Consider the following 20,235-nt stretch of genomic DNA (forward strand, 5'->3'; position numbering starts at 1 on the left):
TGACAGCTGGACCAGGGAGAGAGGACACCGGGAAAAGAGTGCAGAAGGGCTATACAAAGTGTACATTGAGAAGATTTCCATAGTATATACAGGTTCTACAATGCCACAGTATAAATAGACTCTGTATATACTGTGGCAGTCTCCTCCATATACACTGTGCAGGCCCTGATACTGTACATACAGACACTGGAAGCTGGTTTGGTTTACTTCAGGGAAGAATAGGGATAGTTGCATGGAGAATTGATACTTTTTAAAAAAGTAACCTTTATTTGATTCTTCGTTAAAATGAAATCAGCGAAGAGTGTATGGCTATGTTCACACAACGTCAAAAATAGAGAAAAGGCAGCCGATTTTGAAATTTTAAAATACCTCCATTATTGCCGCAAATTAACTGACTGCAATGGCAATGCATTGAAGTCAATGGAAAGACAAACGTCCAATGCACACAAATGTATTGAATAAAGGACGTTTTTACAGCAGACGTCAAACTAATGAACATGATCATTATTTTCGGATGTCTTTTTGCAAACAGCGGGCACACACAGTTTTTCTTTTGTCACCATTCTTTCTCCGTTTTTACTATGAAATTCAATGGACTTTTAAATTAAGCCTCCCTCAAAGGCCAATTAGTAACACAAACTAGAATAATGTACAAACACCAGTCATTGCACTAAGGAGAGGCCAAGCTGCTAAATGACGTCCATTATTTTAGACTCAAAACGGAGCTGAAAAACCTTTTGTGAACATAGCCTGTTAGTGGCTCAAAAGACTATCGCTATATATCCCATAAAGTTCTTTCAATGGAGACCGCAGGGGTCTAGAGAAAACATACTGTATTGCAATGAGTCCCCCATCCGTGGGTACTCACTTAAAGGAGAAGTCCGGCCAAAATTATTTTTTGATATATTACTTATGGAAAGTTAGACAAATTTCTTACGTACATTATTTATGGGAAATGCACATATAGGGCTATTTCCCTTAATTTAGTAGATCATGGAGTGTTAGAATTCTTTCAGAAACAGTGACGTCACGACGAACGGTGTAATTCCTATGGAGTGTCCAGCAGGGGGCGCTCAATATGTAGAAGTCTATGGGACTTTATTGTTTCTATGGGTGTCTATGTAAAGTAATGTAATGTAGTGTGCTCAAGTATTCCATAAATGAATTCAATCAGTACATTAGAAGGGCACCGAGCAGGGAGGGAGAGACGTCCCGGTGCATCGACCTCCCCCTTCCCTCGCTGCTCGGTGCTGCTACTGCCACATATACACAGTACTATTCCCCCATCATCTGCTCATAGTATGAGCAGATGATGGGGTAATAGTACCAGGGCCGATCTCCATCATTGCCGATCCGCCGCACTGGACTATATACACTGAACTACTGCTCCCATCATCTGCTCATAATATGAGCAGGTGATGGGAGCAGTAGCTGGATTATTGCTATCACATGCCTGATGCCACCGGGCGCAGGGGGAGCCACTCATCACACAGGAGTGATCATGCCCCCTGTGCTCCCCCCTCCTCCTCCTTCCGGGGTCCGGTAACCTTCCCCCTATCCCGGCTGACTCCCCGCCTCCCCGACCCCGGAAGAAGGAGGAGGGGGGAGTGCAGGCATGATCGCTCCTGTGTGATGAGCGGCTCCCCCTGCGCCCGGCGGCTTCAGACAAGGGATAGCGACAAGCCAGCTACTGCTCACATCACCTGCTCATATTATGAGCTGATGATGGGAGCAGTAGTTCAGTCTATATAGTCCAGTGCGGCGGATCGGCGGGCGGCGGCGGGAGTGCGGCAGATCGGCGATGATGGATCGGCCCTGGTACTATTACCCCATCATCTGCTCATAGTAGGGAATAGTACTGTGTATATGTGGTGGCAGCAGCACCAAGCAGGGAGGGAGGGGGGAGGTAGATGCACCTCTCCCTCCCTGCTCAGTGCCCTTCTAATGTACTGATTGAATTCATTTATGGAATACTTTGTATTTATTCAATAAAGCATACTGTACACTACATTACTTTACATAAACACCCATAGAAACAATAAAGTCCCATAGACTTCTACATATAGAGCACCCCCTGATAGACACTCCATAGGAATTACACCGTTTGTCGTGACGTCACTGTTTCTGAGAGAATTCTAACACTTCATGATCTACTAAATTAAGGGAAATAGCCCTATATGTGCATTTCCCATAATTAATGTACATTAGAAATTTGTCTAACTTTCCATAAGTAATAACAAATCAAAAAATAATTTTGGCCGGAATTCTCCTTTTATTGCACTCCGATGTCTGGATAAATGAGCGATAAAGCTCAAGACATGCTTTCTGTCCTACTCTGTTTCCTGTATAACCTCCTTTATACGCTAGCGCTGTGGGGTTTACTACAGACTATTCCCTGACAACATAGCAACAGTGATTAAAATCTTTCCATGCCTTTTTTCCTAACATGTTTCATCAGCCTGCGCTCACTTTATCAAAGTATGGAACTTTGCTCTAGCATATTCACACTATCTTTTTCTCATCTGTTTTTGCAAAGAACAGATGGAAATACCAAAGCATCTGTGTGCGCATCTGTTTTTTCCCATTGACTTCTATTAAAAAAAGAGTGGATCAAAACGAATTTTTTTTCTTTTAATAACCCTTGTCTTATGTCATTACACTCGCAACAGAGTTAGATTTTGACTTATAGGGGCCACCCTGGTATTTCCCTATTTAGGTCCCAATGCTCGCAACAGAGTGGGGACATGAGGGGCTACGTATCGGGGTGGTTTGGTGTTCTTGACAAAAGGCTTCAGTGAAGACTCTTAAATGAGTACTTCATTGTTTTTTTCTTACTGAGTTCAGTGATTGTTGTGTTTTTTTTTATTTATGTACACAAAAATGTGGACGTTAAAAAAAACAAAATGCGTTTCAATCCTTTTTTTTAAATAATGGGAGTCAATGGAAAAGAAAAACAGATGCACACAAATGCACACACACACACACACACACACACACACACAAAAACAAAAAAAAAAAAAAACAACAAACCACGTAGTATGAACCCAGTCTATGAATTAAATACAAGTTACTTTATACTCCACTGAGGAAAGAGAAGAATCATTGGGAACTTGTACCCCATAAAAATTTAGCTCTTCCCAGTAGGGCTGGGCAATCTCATTTTTTTATGATTATGGACAATTATTGATCTGAAGTTCAATTTTTCTTTTTTGCTAAACTCCCCATGCATCTCAGAAATGTTATCACCTCACTGAAGAGGATGTATCTTGAAAATAAAGGGGCATGGCCTGAAAGAATTCTAAATACTTTTAAACTTGCAGCTACTTGCCCAATGGGCGTGGCCTAGATTGTGTATGGATTAGGGTCCTTTTACACAGACAGATTTTTGAAGCCAAAGCCAGGAATGGATTTGAAAAGAGAAGTAATCTCAGTCTTTCCTTTATGACCTGTTCTCGGTTTATAGTCTGTTCCTGGCTTTGGCTTTAAAAATTTGTCAGATAAATCTCTCTGTGTAAAAGCACCCTTAGGCTGCACTCACACGTTCAGTGATTTTTCCGGTCCGTAATTGTGGTCCGGCAGCTACCTCCGTGATCCGTGCAAAACAGTCCGTTTTGCATCCGTTTTGTATCAGTGTCTGTTTTTTTCACGGATCTGTCTTACAGCATTTTAAATGACATTGATTACATAACATCCGTGTTTTTCACGGATGAACACGGATGTCAACACACGGATCTCATTGATTTCTATAGGGAATCCTTTCCATGCATCCGTTCCGAGTAATGACATGTCCTATTTTTTAATGGAACGGATCACGGATCCGTGAAATCACGGAACATCTGATTAGCCCCATAGAAAGCAATGGGCTTTAAAATCGTCCATGCTCACGGATCCATGAGCACGGACAACTTCCCGGAACGTGTGAATGCAGCCTTAGGCTGGCACAACCTCTCTGTCCCTCCTCCCCGCCCTCCTCATCATTAGCAATGCTCCAGGCAGATTGACCCCTATTCATCAGCTTTGAGCTGTGCGAATACTAAACATGGGCTGGATCGTTAAGGCACCTGTGCGATGTTCAGACAGGAGTAAATGTTCCAGTGGCATTCCTAATGATTAAGAGGGTGGGATGGAGGGACGGAGGGGTGCTGGAAAGTTAGGGCACGGGGCTGCAAGTTTTAAAGTTGTTTTTTTTAGGACAATAACTGCATCACCTGCCGAACGGACCCCAGGACAGACCTTGGATTAAAAGCAGCTATCCGAAGGTACAAGTGGTTTGGGGGGGGGGGGGGGGGGGTCAGATCGTGGGTACAGAGTCGCTTTAAAGGAAGCTAACTAGTCGATGTCCTAAATTTGGATAACCCTTCCAAAAATGGGCTAAATTTATCAAACTGGGATAAATCTGGAAAAAATATTAAATAGTACTCTGCTTTATAGGATTTTTTTAAATTAGTAAGTGGACTAGTATGCCCCCTTGTTACTAGCTCTCTTTCTAAAATTTTAATAAGTACATCTGAATTACTGTTAATGTGTTAATGGAGAGATAATAGCAGCTGTCAATCACAGCTGTCCTCCGACATGTGAAACTGTGGGCACAACTGCTGCTGATGTTCCTGTATTTAATCTTGTGCAACTGGGTATTATATCAACACCCACCCATGCATAAATACTTTATGTTTATGATGAACAAATCTCTGAAGAAACAATTGATAACAGGATCCAAACAGTTATTTCATTTTACAAACTGCGTACCTTTTTAGGGTCCATATTGAACTTTTTTCTTCCCATTGCGACTTGTTTATTCTTTTGCATATTTTTCCTATTGAACAATTCAAATGGAAAAAAAAGGTTTACATTTAGCTATTCCCCTAATAGAAGGATGAAGACAATCAACATTCGGGACATAGTAGAATTAGATACATGTAAAGAGTTAACCCTACACACACATACCAAAAAAAAAAAAAAAAAAAAAAAAAAAAAAACACACACACCTTAAAAAAATAAGTTTTGCATGGAAATAGAATAGAAAGTTTTTGCTCACCTCTCTTCCAGAGTCCCCAAATTTTCTATTTCATTTGTAACTTCTGCTATCTCCTCCTTAAGTTTCTAGAAGAAAAATAATAAAATAATAATAATAATTTTACAAAAAAAATATTGTTGTAGAATAATGTTGTAGAAAGACTTAATACTTAAACTTTTTCTTAAGAAAAACTAATAAAATTTGTTTTATTTTGACCTCTGGAGCTGAATGAGGGCTTATTTTATTGCAACAGGATCTCTATTTTTTTGTTGGTACCACATTTGCTAAGATATGACTTTTTATCTTTTTTTTTTTTAATTCCATTCGTCATGCAATGTAAAAAAAAAAAAAAAAAAAATTAGGATTTTGCTATCGTTTTATGCTCAAGGCACTGACAATGCAAGATCAGGAATGTGATAATTAGTTTGGACAATACCACATGCAACAATATAAAATACTTAACGGGTATAAAGTGTCAGTGTGTATAGAGGGCCCTGTATACCTGTCGTATAGAGTTGGTGGAGGTCTTGTATACCTGAAGTATATAGTTCGGGGGTCCTGTATACCTGTAGTGTATAGTTTGGGGTTCTGTATACCTGTAGTATAGAGTTGGTGGAGGTGCTGTGGCAGTGTTATTCAGTCACAGTATGGTGGTATTGGTCAGGTCTGGTATAGCAGTGTTATCCAGTCACAGTATGGCGGTATTGGTCAGGTCTGGTATGGCGGTGTTATCCATTCACAGTATGGCGGTATTGTTCAGGTCTGGTATGGCAGTGTTATCCAGTCACAATGTGGAGGTATTGGTCAGGTCTGGTATGGCAGTGTTATCCAGTCAATGTGGCGGTATTGGTCAGGTCTGGTATGGCAGTGTTATCCAGTCACAGTATGGCGGTATTGGTCAGGTCTGGTATGACGGTGTTATCCAGTCACAGTATGGTGGTATTTGTCAGGTCTGGTGTGGCAGTGTTATCCAGTCACAGTATGGCGGTATTGGTCAGGTCAGGTGTGGTGGTTTTGGTCAGGTCTGGTGTGGTGGTTTTGGTCAGGCTTGGTCTGGCGGTGTTAAATGTGACGTGTGGAGGTATTACCTACCAGTCCTGATGCTAATTGGTTAGTGAGGATGGGGCATCCTCAGGTTTAGTGCTTAGGGCAGCAGCAGCTGGTAATACTGCCCTGTATTCCTGTATAGATGGAGTAGGGGGTCCTGTATATACATGTACTGTATAGATGGAGTAGGGGGCCCTGTATACATGTACTGTATAGATGGAGTAGGGGGTCTACCACTTATTTCTGTGGATGTTGTGAGGCAGCTGCCCTAGCAACCACAACTCCCTTTGAAAATGAAAGTAGTAATCCTATTGGTTGCTAAGGCTCCAACTGCCGTGTCTGCTGCAGCTAATTATATCACCTGTGTTTGCAGTGAGGAGATTTTCCCATTCATCTCTATGGGGCGCTCTTTCCCCTCCCCTCCTGTACATCTGGCGGGGACGGGACCTTGGCTAAAACCTTTCCGGGCACCCAGTGTATCTGTGTACCAAATTTGGGGTCAAACGGTTCAGGCGTTTGGAAGTCTATATGGGACAGACAGACTTTAATTTTTATGATATAGATGTTTATATTTAGCTTTGTTTAAAAAAAAATTTTGAAGGGGGAGATTTAAACTTTTTTTTAATAAATATTTTATTTAAAACATATATACAGTATGTGTTTTTATTTTTTGAACTTTTTAAGATCTTGTGGGGGCTATTATAAGCAATACTCAGATACTATTGCATAGTATTGATCAGTTGGATCGGCGGTCTGCTGTTAAAGGCTACTTCAGCTATACTTAAGGGTAAATTCACACAGGTGGATCCACAGTGGATTTTACGCTGCTAATTCGCAGCAAAATCCGCTGGGGATCCTATGCCAATGGTTCTCAATGAGGATACATACTCACAGCGGGATTTACATCCTGCTGCTAGTATGTATGTGACAGCGCCATTAACCCCCGCCTGCTGGAGCATACTTTACCTCTTCCCCCGCTACGGCTTGTTTCGGAGGCTCCCGGAGTCTTCACGTCCCGTTCACCCAATCAGTGCACTGCCCTACCGCAGCCACTGATTGGCTGAATGGGACGTGAAGACGCCGGGAGCCTCCGAAGCAAGCCACAGCGGGGAAGAGAAAAAAAGTATGCTCCGGCAGGCGGGGGTTAATGGCGCTGTCACATACATACTAGCAGCAGGATGTAAATCCCGCTGCGAGTATGTATCCTCATTGAAAATCATTGGCATAGGATCTGCAGCGTATTTCGCTGCGAATTAGCAGCGTAAAATCCACTGCGGATCCTTCAGTGTGAATTTACCCTAAATCAAAAGTCATTATGTCTGGTACATAGGCCTTGTAAAGGCATCAGACTGTCAAGAGAAATTATCAGCACCACACAATTGTGTTATAGAGGTGCAGATTGGCAGGAGAATGAAAGGGGTAGGAGTATGATGATGGAGGGGCAGGAGAATGAAAGGGGTAGGAGTATGATGATGGAGGGGCAGGAGAATGAAGGCGGTAGTAGTATGATAATGGAAGGGCAGTAGAATGAAGGAGGTAGTAGTATGATGGTGGAAGGGCAGGGGGATGATGGAAGAGCAGGAGAATGGAGGTAGTAGTATGATGATGGAAGGGCAGGAGGATGAAGGGGTAGTAGTATGTTGATGGAGGGACAGGAGAATGAAGGAGGTAGTAGTGGTAGTATAATGATGGAAGGGCAGGAGGATAAAGGGGGTAGTAGTATGATGATGGAAGGGCAGGAGGATGAAGGGGATAGTAGTATGATATGGGGTGCAGCTGCATCATATGGGCACAAACTACCAGTATATAAAGTCTGTCAGTAGAGCTATCTCTGAGTCTCAGCCTGTAGTATGATATGGGGTAAGTACTATTTACTATAGGGGGGTCACAACAGGGGGCATTACTACTATATAGGGCACAGCAGGGGATATTTCTACAATATGGAAGGCACAGCAGGACACCTTATTACTATGGGGGGGGGGGTCATAGAAGATAGTGTTATGACTATATGGGGGATCCCACCTAATCACTTTACTGCACATGACACCAATAAGTGGAATTACTGCTATGTGGGAGCCTATAGGTAGATAAAAAGGGAATGGAAGTTGAAGGGAAAGTGCGGAGCCTAAGATGTTTTACTTGCAGCTTTTGAAGAGATGAATTGTAGCTGCAAGAAATAATCATGGTGGTCTGGGCCATATGGAGAGGAAGCGGAGAGTGATCGCCTCAGATCAAAGAAGACGTCACCTGTGAGCCACTAATTGCGTTTTTTTGTATTATGTAGAACATTTGGTAGGGGTGCCCGAAGTGAAAAAGGTTGGTGCGAAACAAAGGGGGGAGGGGGGCCCAGGCAAATTTTTCGCAAAGGCGCCCTATGCAGTCTGGGTCCACCCATGCATCCGTGGTCCGGTGCCTAGGGCGGCACCTTTTAGGGGGGCGGCACCTTTTAGGGGGGCAGCACCAGGGAGCAGGGGAAAGAAGACAACTTTATTTTTTTTTAATCTCCCACCTCCCATTCAGACTTGCCAGTAAATCTGGTGTCTTTTCAAGGGGGTATGGTGGAATTATTCAGGTCTGGTATGGCAGTGTTATCCAGTCAGAGTATGTCTGTATTGTTTAGATCTGGTATGGCGATGTTAAATGTGATGCCTGGAGCTATTACCTACCAATAGTGATGAGAGAGTACTAAAATACTCGGGTGCTCGTTACTCGAGACGAATATTTACCGATACTCGTGTTCTCGTTTCGAGTAACGAACCCCATTGAAGTCAATGGGAAACTCAAGCATTTTTGCAAGCTTGGCACAGGGAAGGTTGTGTGAAAACCTGTCAATCTCAGAAAATGATGGAAATGGACAGGAAACAGCAGGGGCAGCCTAATCGCACCATTACGACAAATTCTGGGCAACAGCATGGCAGTGATCACAGTGAAAGATTAAAACAGAGTTAGCATATTAACCACCCCAAAATTTAGCCTTACACAGCATGGCAGTAAGAACACAAGGAACCATTAAAACAGAGGTAGCATATGAAGCACCCAAAAACTTAGCCTGACACCACGGAAATGGACAGGAAACAGCAGGGGCAGCATACATGGATGCCTCTGAGGCTGCCTAATCGCACCATTACACCAAATTCTGGGCAACAGCCTGGTGGTCAACCTCAAGACAATAGTGCTGACCCAGACCAAGATGGGCAAGGCACATGTGACCTTGGTCAAAGGCTTGAAGGTCACTTTGAAGGTCAAAGGCCTTGGAGGCCCCTGCCAGTGCCTGATAAGCTGACTGCTCCACTCCTCCCCCCTTAAAAACTTGTCTTTTTAACTAACTAGACTGACCTGGGCTGGGGCATGACACCCCCTAACTACTTTAGCAGTTGGGGTAATTTTCCCTGTATCATGTGACCTACCACTTCTCCCCACCGCTGATTTCATTTTGATTTTGAAATTGAGTTTGAGTTTGAGTAGCTCAGTGGTTTGCACTGTAACCTTTCAGCGCTGGGGTCTTGTGTTCAAATCCCACCAAGGACAACATCTGCATGAAGTTTGTATGTTCTCTTCACGTGATCACCTGTTCACACTGCTGCACTTTCAATAGGGTTGTACCCTGAGGCCCCGTAAGTTGCTAGGGAGTGAATATCTGCGGTGTGCTTTGAAAATTGAAAATTAAAAAAAAAAAAAAAAAAAAAAAAAGACCATAAAGTGGCCTTTACCGGCCTTTAGATGAGGCAGGCATGGAACCTCCCAAAAATTATACCCGAGACAGCATGGCAGTGAGAAAATCAGTGAACAAGGTAGATAAGGCAGGCATTCAACCTCACAAAAATTTGGCCTGACACAGCAGAGTACCGAGGGACAGCCACCGCCATGAGGTTCCTAAAAGCCTGGGCGGGGGGACTGACAGCCAGCACGTGACACAAGGGAAGGAGCAGGGGAGTGACTTGCAGTAACTCAACGGGTTGGTTCCACTGAGTGGGGTGTTTAGCACTCATGCCTGCGCATGCTAGTAGTGGTTAGGCTGGTAGTAGTGGCTCCCCTGCTGATCCTGGCATGGCACAGGTTGCACACTACAGACTTGCGAACATCTAGGCCCAGCCAAGGGAGTTTGACTCTGTGAAACAGTTGCTGATCTACTTGCTCTGGCCCTGTCTCCCTCTGCCCACCCCTCTTCCAACTGGTCCTGTGGCTGAACTTGCCTCCCCCTCAGAAGCACTGTCTACACTAAGCTTATCCACCCAGCTCAGGTCAGTCATCTCGTCTTCATACACCAGCTCTTCCTATAATTCCTCACTCTGCTCCCCACTTTGACTTACAGCCATGACAACAACGTCACTGTCTGACAACCGGGTCTCATCATCATCAGACACCTCTTCAAACCCCACTTGAAAGTCCCCACTGTCATCACCCACTGACTGCGTGAGCTGCATAGTTTGGGCATCGGGACAGATCAACTGCTCTGGCTGCTCAGACTCAGGGAAGGGTCCAGAAAAGAGTTCCTGGGAGCATGTTGGATCTGAATTCCTCTTTTCCCTGGAGGGGCCAGGCTGTGGGAAAGGAGGCCGAGCTGCTGGAGCAAGGGTTCCACTCCCTTGGCTAGCGTGGATAGGGTGGAAGACTGGGTGGTGGATAAGTTACTGGACACATTATCCGCAATCCACGTCATCACCTGTTCACACTGCTGCGGTTTCAATAGCGGTGTACCCTGAGACCCCCTAGGTTGCGAGAAGAAGCTAGGGAGTGAATGTCTGTCGCCTGCCACTGTTCCCTCCTTAACGGGTGCTGCTGCATCACCCTGCACAGAACCACGGCCTCTGCCCACTGCATCGCTTTGAACCCCACGTCTCTTACCCCTGGGGTTCACCATTTTATGGACACTGCACAGTTAAAACTTATGGCTTGCTGTGATCTGTAGTGCAGCGAAGAAAATATATTACTGAGACTACTTTTGGAGGTAGTCGTATAGAGTCTGTGTGTAAGTTCTGCTATATGGTGTATGGCACCCTCTTACACAGGGCAATTAGCAGTGAGCTTGGATATGGCTGCACTAAGAAATGAAAAAATAAGAAAAAAATACTGGTCACACTAGTTTTTGGAGGTTGTCGTATAGTCTGTGTGTAAGTGGTGGTATATGGTGTATGCCACATGTTAACAGGACAATGAGCAGTGAGGTTCTATGCAGCTGTACTACATTTCACAGCAATACAACATACAACAGCACCAGCCACAAAAAATATAATAGTACTGAGGACTTCTTTGGGGTCTGTATGCTACACCTGCTGTCCCCTTTCTGCCAGCAGCCGATCACCACAGTGTGGTGCTAAAAGCGTGGTAGCTGCACTGCAAGTCCCAGTCAGCAGTCTGGAGTAATCCAAAAAAAAGATTTTAAAAGGTTCTTTTTTAGATTATCCCTGCCTACTGGAACACTAATTCCCTCCCTAACGCTCTCCCTGACAAGCAGCAGCTTTGTCCCTATTCTCTCCCAGCACGCATGTGAGCCAAGCGCCGCCGGCCCAGATTTTTATATGTCAGGGTCATATGATCTGGCCAAGCAATCGCTGCTATCGACATTTATGGGTCCCAAGTGATCACAGGATGTACCAGAGTCTCCTGCATGTTGATTTGCTGAGAAAATGCACCCAAACTTACAGGAAAAGAATGATCCAATTTTCTCAAGTATCGCAAGATGCTCCCTCATCACTACCTACAAATCCTGTGGTGAGTACTCCTTAAGACAATATGCAGACTGCTCTAATCATTGATGCAATGTGGAAACTTGTTTATGTTTTTAAGCTGTTAAAAACCATGAAAATCGCGATTCCAAAACCTCCCCAAAATGGGGCGTCTTCAGGTTTAGTGCCTAGAGCAGCAGCAGCTTTTAATACGGCCCTGGTAATAGGGTTGATATTCCTGGAGCTGTCAGTAATATGGAAAATGATTTAGCATTACTAGATAAGTGGTCCAATCAATAGCAACTGCAATTCAATGTTTCCAAATGTAAAATAAGGCACTTGTGGAGAAAGAATCCTCTATCTGAGCATCATAGCTGAAGTTCTGTGTTAGCAAAGACTTCAAAAGAAAAGGATTTAGGGGTAGTGATTTCTGACCCATTTAAAATGAGTCACCAATGCAACAAGGTAGTAGGTAAAGCTAATCGTATGCTGGGCTGTATAGCTAAAGGTATAACCAGTAGGAAGAGGAAGATTGTGATCCCACTGTACAGAGCTCTAGTGAGACCACATTTGTAGCCAGTTCTGGAGACCTTATCTTAAAAAAAAGTTATTCATAAAATAGAACAGATGCGGCAGCCGATGGCAGGGGTGGCAGGTAGGTAAGGTTCCGGCAGGGTGCCAGCAGGACAGAGCGTTTCAGGAGAGGACTATTAACTTGTGGTAGATCACTGATTGAGTGGATCATGCAGGGTTCATAACAGGGAACATCTCAGAAGAAGAGTACAGATCTTCTATGTTTCCCTAAATCTAGCTTAGAACTAGACAAGATGTACCACATTTATCACAGTGGTTTGTGCTGTATGTAAAATTTGGCACTTCCTTAGATATTATTGTCTAACTTTATGCTACCCTCACAGGCCCCCTAAACCAATCAGAAGCTGCAGTGGTGTCCCACCTTAGACAAGGGGTATCGCCTAAAAGCTAACAAGATGTAAAAAGTGTCTAATGTGATACATGGCATGAATTTTAGCTTAAATTTTGAAGTGACAACAAAACACTCACCTGTATATCTTCCAGCAGTTTCTGCTTCCTACGCTGGATGTTCTCCAGTTCCTCTTTCTCCTGAGGTGTTAAATCATTAGGCGCTACAGAAAAGTAAACAGTTTATTTGAATGTTTATAAATCTAATAATTCTCTGGTGATCACGTGACTATTAAGACTATTTAGCTATTTAACAGTAAAAACAATAAAAGCAACTTTTACAATCACATATGGTTTCCTAAGTCAACAACCTTAACCTGAACTTCCACCAGAAGTGTTGTGACATCCACATCATAGGTGACCTCATATGTAATATCACCATAGAACCAGTCTTGTCTCTTATATGGCTGAGGTGATCACACCCAGTCACCTGTATATACCTAAATATGGATGGCTTAGGCTAAGTTCACACTGCGTGATCTCACAGGAGGCTTGGCTGGATCCCCCAATCCCCTGAGTGATCCACCATCTGTGAATGGCCAGAAGCAGGTGCAGCACTAATTTTACTGATTGTGATGGATGGGGGGGGTTAACTAGACTACCAGGGACATCAATAAGGGTTGAACTACAGCTACCAGGGGCACCACTGGGGGTCAACTCTGGATACCGGGCATCACAAAGGATTCACATTAGGTACAAGTGCATCACAGAGGGTTAACTACAATAGCAGGGGCACTAGAGACACACTACTTGGCCTTGCCCTGGGTGCTGCGTACCCACGCTACCCCGGTGCAGCGCACAGTATAACATTGAGTGTGGCCCTCGAATGATTTTATTAACACCTGAACCCGAAAGGTTCCCCAGCCCTGCTCTAAAGGACTTCAATTTTTGGTAGAGCATAGGCCAGGAAAACTGCAGGGTAATGCAGACGTCTTGTCAAGGAAAATTGCATGTTGTTTGAAAGTGCCTAGAAAGCTTTGGGCAGAGAGGGGTACGTAAGAAGGCACAGTCATAGACGGGAGGCAAGTCTCAACATGGATCCTATCCTTAGTGACATGAAAGACGGCTGTTGCTTGTGTCAGCAGCAATAGGCCACTGATACATGTTTAATGGAGAAGTCCGAGCAAAATCTTTAAGATATGTTATTGCCCAACAAGAGTTATGAAAGTTACTAACAGACACATTTTGAGAAATGCACTTCTAGTGCATTTTCCCTGCACTTACTACAGCATGGCGTTTTCAGTAAAATATGTGATGTCACATCACACACTGCCAGCTCCTGCTGCTCCAGTCTGTCCGCTAAAGGAATTACTCCCTCTATCCTCCCCCAGCTCCCTGCACCTCTCTCTTTCCCACGTCTCTCTGCAGCGGTAGTGTGGCAGCTGGCAACTCCCCGGTACTTTTGCCTTCTCTCTCCTCAGTGGAAAGAGTTGTTTTTTTTTTATCTATCAAAACTCTTTTTTTTAACGCACATTTTTAGTCCCCATATAAGATTATATGAGGAATCCTTTAATTTTTAATACTGATAATTTTTATGAGAAAGCCATGATAAGTGATGGACTGTTAGAAGCTGCAGGAGAAGTCTTTATTAGTTGATTGCGCTGCAAAGCCCACATAGACGTGTAAGCTTACGGCATGGAAATTCAAAGATGACTGGGCGCTCGAGGGCTAACGGACACCAAAGGATCACCACCAGGTGAACATAGCCTGAAGAAGAATATACTGTCCATACCAACTTGATGTTGACTTTACTAACACTGTTTAAATAACAGTAAGGGGAACATTTATTAAGTCCGGCGTTTTCTGCACCGGACTTAAAAATGTCCCCGCAGCTCCAACGGTAGGGAGATTTATGTAGAGACGGACTGCCTCTACATAATTCCTGTGTGCGCCAGTGCGCAGCTGAGAGCTGGAGTAGGTTTCCTGCTTATATTTACAGGAAAAAAAAAATGATGAATTAAGTGGAGCTTGAATCCGCACCCCCCTCTCCGCCCCCCTGGCATACCGGTCGGAATTTGGCCCGATGCAAATTTATTCGCAAAACAGCCATTTGCGAACAAATGTATTCACATCGGGCCCATTTCCGACAAAAAATACGCCTTTTTACGTTGATACATCTCCCCCCAAGTGTTGTTTGGGATGTAAAAGTTGGCTCCTGGCTGTAATTGAATTTTTCCCAGGGGACAGAAAAATTTCTAATAAACATTTAAAATTTTAAGTTAGTACAGGACTGCATTTAGGGTATATTCACACGGGCGGGCTCGCAGCGAGATTCTCGCTGCGAGCCCGGCAGGTCCTGGCAGTTCCCATAAACTACATACTTGCTGCGGTCTAAACAACCGCAGCGAGTATGTAATTATACCGCGCTTAACCCCTTCTACTCCCGCCGGCTCCCCCGCTGTAAGCAGCATACATTACCTGTCCTTGCTGCACGGGTCCGGCGTCCTGCTCTCCCGCCCGGCCAATCAGTGGCTGCGGCTGGGCAACACACTAATTGGCCGGACGGGAGAGCAGGACGCCGGACCCATGCAGCAAGGACAGGTAATGTATGCTGCTTACAGCGGGGGAGCCGGCGGGAGTAGAAGTGGTTAAGCGCGGTATAATTACATACTCGCTGCGGTCCGCAGCAAGTATGTAGTTTATGGGAACTGACAGGACCTGCCGGGCTCGCAGCGAGAATCTCGCTGCGAGCCCGCCCGTGTGAATATACCCTTAATGTGTTTCATCGCACTGTGCAAGTGAAATGTGCAAACAAAAAGGTAAACTAAGCATAGACATATGGCTAGGCTATGCTGTCATGAACTTCCGGGTAACCAAGTATACATACAATATACCCAACAAGAATATCTTATGATTAAAAGGGTTATCCAGCGCTACAAAAACATGGTCACTTTTTCCCCTCTCTTGTCTCCAGGTTGGGTGGGGTTTCAAACTCAGTTACATTGAAGTCAATGGAGACAAGAGAGGGGGAAAAGTGTCCATGTTTGTGTAGCGCTGGATAACCCCTTTAAGGTATGCATGGTGGGAAAAACAAACTGCACTCCACACACGTCTATAGGAAGTGGCTTCTCCTGTTTATGCAAATACAGATACAGATTTACTGTAGGTCACATTCTGAAACTTGTAATGAATATTAAGGAAAGGTGAATTCTGATATCAGTAGCACTATAGAGCTAGAGAAAACATTTACAGCATGTTAAGGGATTGTTCTCTTCCATTAGAGGACACTAAAATGTCGGGTACAGAACAACCCTGAAACCTCCCAATTAATTATAACCTGTTTCCTTTCACCGCCCTCTAAAACAAGTACAGGCTCATAAGTCTTGGAAATCATAAACAGCAGTGAAGAAGACCAGCCCTAATGATAAATAGAGATGACTAATACAAAGTCAAAATCTATGGTTGACTGTCTGCCTCAATGAAATTTCTCTGTTGTTTAAATAACATAAAAAGTCCATTTAAGTCCCCATTTGCTTCAATGGGTTATTATTTCAATACGTTTGTGTTAGTTTTGCTTCATTTTCATCAAATTTACCTACTAAGGTGTTGGAAGGCCCAGAATTATCCACATAAGAAAAAAAAAAAAAATACAAATGGTTCAGACACACCACTAGGAAGGAGTGGGGGAGGAGAACTTTTATGCTTTTACCTAGTCTACCTCTTCTAATGTGTCTTTTTTAGAAACTTCAAGAAGAGAGGTAAAAATATACCTCCCAATAAGTAAGGGAGGAAGGCGACACAAAAGAAGACAGCTGCCCAAGGAAGGGGACTTTACACAGACAAGAACAAGTGACCACCACCCTGAAGAAAAAGACAACACTGAACGAATGTTAGTGGACAAGAGATATTTTACCACTATCTTCAATACAAACGGCAGTGTTATATAGAAGTGCAGTGAAATTTTTTTTTAAAATACCGGCAGACAGGGTCATTCAGGAATATAATAAAGAATGTATACTTAGGGGGCATTCACACGGCCGCAAATCTGCGGACCTTATGGACCGGGAAGGAAAGTAATTGTTCCCTGCCCCAGCATGATTTGTCAATATAATGCCAGCAGCAGGGAAACTTTGAATCGCAGCAGCACTGTAGTGACAGAGCCGCCCAGCACAGCATTGATCAGTACTATCAGCGATATGTGCATGAGAGCAGACTCTATGCACAGATTGCTGATCCGACAGGATGGCGGTAAGTGTTTTACCCTGCCTGTCAGTGTAAGTAATCGGGAGCCCAGACCCAGTATATATGCATTCCTGCTGCACAGGGCATGTGCAATCGGAATGTATATGCACATATTGTGGGTGTGAAGGGGTTAAAATGATTACTAGGACTTAGTACCTCTAAGGTAATATTTACTGAAATATCACCTGTACCACACCAGAGAGCAGGAGGACATTAGGGAGGTATATAAGTGTCTCAAGAGCTGATGTAGGATAGAGGGATTTGGGTTCATGTAGAACTGGACCAACTTCTCTGTTGGTTAAAAGCTTTACAGTAGGGGCAGGTTGCATCTGTGCCGAGGGAGAATATAGCTAAAAAGGTTGGAGAAGTGTTTAAAAGGGTAGTGCAGCATTTTTTTTATTTTTTTAAAATCTAGCACCACATGACAAAATTATGTAACTTTGTTGTGTGGAGCTATTACCTTTCTTGCTGGCATCCGCGGTGTCTGGTGTCTTAATAAAACGCTTAGGTGGGGGGCAACAAAAACATTAAACTTCAGGAAGGCCAATTTCTAAAAACAAAGCGAGGACCTTGGTAACAGACTGGGACAATTCCCTGAAAACTAAAAGTATACAAGAGAAATTTGACATTTTTAGGAACATCCTAGAATTACACATACCCTATGGGAATACATGTAGTAGTAGAAGTAGGAGAAAACCAATGTGGTTAACTACAGCTGTTCGGGATGCAATAAATTATAGAAAAGAAAAACACTACTAAAAAAAAAAAAAAAAAAATACTAAGGGTGTATTTACATAGAGAAATTTATCTCACAGATTTTTAAAGCCAAAGCCAGAAACGGATTTGAAAAGATGAGAAATCTCAGTCTTTCCTTTATGACCTGTTCTCTGATTATAGACTGTTCCTGGCTTTGGCTTCAAAGATCTGTCAGATAAATCTCTGTGTAAAGCACTAAACAATTAAGAAGAATGAATGGTCTAAAAAATAAGAATGTTAAAATAGTCCCAAAATGTTATTTACCTATATAAACAATAAGAGACTTAAAACTGAAAATGTTGGTCCCATAAAAAAATAATCTAGGTGTAATGGTGGAGGGAATAAGGAAAAGGCAAATCTACTAAATACATTCTTCTCTACTGTATTTAGAGAGGAGAATCCTTTAACAGATAACAGAACTGATGTAAATCCTGATGGAAAACAGAGATTGTGTAAATCCTCACATAAATCTGCCTAATGCAACAAGTCAGTGGGTCCAGAAGGCATCGATCCTAGAGTTTTGCAGGAATTAAGTACTGTGTTAGGGTGCCTTCACACATACCGACTCGCAGCAAAAAACTCGCTGTGAGTTTCTGCTACGAGCCGAGGTCCTGGAAGGCCCCTATCACTACATACAAGCAGTGGTCTGAAAGACCGCTGCGTGTATGTAATGCAGCCGCCCCCTTAACCCCTTCGGCTCCCGCACTGGTCCCGCACCGCTGTCTCCATACATTACCTGGCTCTGGCTGCACAGGGTCCCGGCGTCTTGCTCTGCCGCCCAGCCAATCAGTGGCTGCGGCTGGGCAACACACTGATTGGCTGTGTGTTGCCCAGCCGCAGCCACTGATAAAGGTAACTACCGTATGTATTGGGGCTCTTAATACAGTGTGGAGGCATTTTCAGGGCATAATACTGTGTGTGGAGCTCTGATTCTGATAACGCTGGGTTGGGGGCGGGGGCACTAGGTAATTTGGTACCAATATTTAAAGCGACTCTGTACCCACAATCTGACCCCCCCCCCCCCCCCCCAAACCACTTCTTCCTTCGGATAACTGCTTTTAATCTAAGATCTGTCCTGGGGTCAGTTTGGCAGGTGATGCAGTTATTGTCCTAAAAGACAACCTTTAAGAATTGTTACCTGTCCAAAGTGTGATATGCCTCTCACGAATTTATGGCATGGGGTGTGGGAATGCAACTATTCTAAAACGTATTGGCGTTCAGTTTCTACCTATATTAACAACCATTGTTAACCATTCTGATACCAGATACCCCGCAGGCATATCTTTTCCACCAACTGAGGCCTCCTGAAGACGAGGGCACTGTGAGCACAACCCCTGAGATAGTCCACATTGTATTACATGTCGCTTTACGATGTCTGTTTCAGGTGTGGCTGGCGAAGAATGTTCCAGAGATATCCATGGTGATATCCCAACTTAAACTGCTCTTTGGAATAGATATGTTGCTCTGCATGGAGCCTAAGAGCCTAGGCACCAAAAAAAAAAAAAAATCTTTAAAAGATGGCAGTCTTTCCTGGAAACACATTATCAGCCCCAGGAAATCCATGAAATTGTATTTCCCTTTCAGTGTACCGATTGGTACTGCCAGAGTGATCTAGCAGGGACGTTGGGATCTCTCTGTCTCCCGCCAGCCAACACGCGAAACAGAGCAGAAATTGGAGGGGACTGACTCAGGTCGTCGAATTTTGGATATTATTTGCTAGGGGGACAGGGTGGGACGTCTTCAATCTGGAGGGCGGATGGGACTGTGACCGGGAAACTTGAGGTTTCTTTTACCCCATATATGATTAAATCAGGCAGAGGCGAATGTCTGGAGATATTGGGATACTACTCGTATGTCTTTTTGTCTGTCATCAATGGAATGTTAAGTTGGTTCTGCATTTTATTTTGGAAAAGTTAAAAAAATTAGAACATACATATTTGTAAAAAAAAAGACAACCTTTAAAATGGCAGCCCAGTGCCCAACTGGCGTGGCCTACATTGTGTATGCATTAGGCTGGCACACCCTCTGTCCCTCCTCCCCGCCCTCTTCATCATTAGGAATGCTTCAGGCAGATTGTCTCCTATTCCCCATCTGTGTCAGCCCGGCACATGGGCTGGATTGTTACGGCACCTGTGCAATGTTCAGCATGGAGAATATGTTCCAGTGGCATTCCTAATGATTAAGAAGGTGTAGAGGAGGGACGGAGGGGTGCTGCAAAGTTAGGGCACAGATATTCTAAGCCACACCCATTGGGCACGCCCGAGCAGTGAGCCACTGGACACCGCCAGCAAAGCCGCCCGCCGCATCCCCCGGACTCACTGTCGGCACCGGGGGGGGGGGGGGGGGGGGGGGGGGGGGGGGGGGGGGGGGGGTTGCTGGCACGAGTGCTGGGCGGATATGACGGGATGCCACTTTACTGAACATGACACCAATCAGCAGAATTACTACTGTTTGGGAGCCTATGGGTGGGAAAAAGGGAAGGAAGTTGCCGGAAATGTGCGGAGCCTAAGATGTTTGTCTGACAGGTTCTGAAGAGAAGAATTGTAGCTTGAAGAAATCATCATGGTGGTCTGGGCAAGATGGAGAGGA

The 20,235-nt window shown here is 44.1% G+C and overlaps 1 protein-coding gene across 2 annotated transcripts in view; it reads right to left on the reverse strand.

Annotated features, from left to right (window-relative positions):
- CYTH1 (cytohesin 1) overlaps positions 1–20,235 on the reverse strand; it is an 88,722-nt gene that overhangs the window by 55,063 nt on the left and 13,424 nt on the right. Inside the window, exons 2-4 of one of the 2 annotated variants that reach the window (XM_069951995.1) lie at positions 12,790–12,872; positions 5,036–5,100; positions 4,747–4,813 (exon numbers count right to left, since the gene is read on the reverse strand). In XM_069951995.1, the coding sequence (XP_069808096.1) occupies positions 4,747–4,813; positions 5,036–5,100; positions 12,790–12,872 (215 nt within the window). Of the gene's footprint in view, positions 1–4,746; positions 4,814–5,035; positions 5,101–6,106; positions 6,289–12,789; positions 12,873–20,235 lie in introns of those variants that run through there. The other variant, XM_069951996.1, reaches the window with a different exon arrangement.

The sequence above is a fragment of the Dendropsophus ebraccatus genome, chromosome 14 (genome assembly GCF_027789765.1).
Source record: "Dendropsophus ebraccatus isolate aDenEbr1 chromosome 14, aDenEbr1.pat, whole genome shotgun sequence".
Taxonomy (NCBI): domain Eukaryota; kingdom Metazoa; phylum Chordata; class Amphibia; order Anura; family Hylidae; genus Dendropsophus; species Dendropsophus ebraccatus.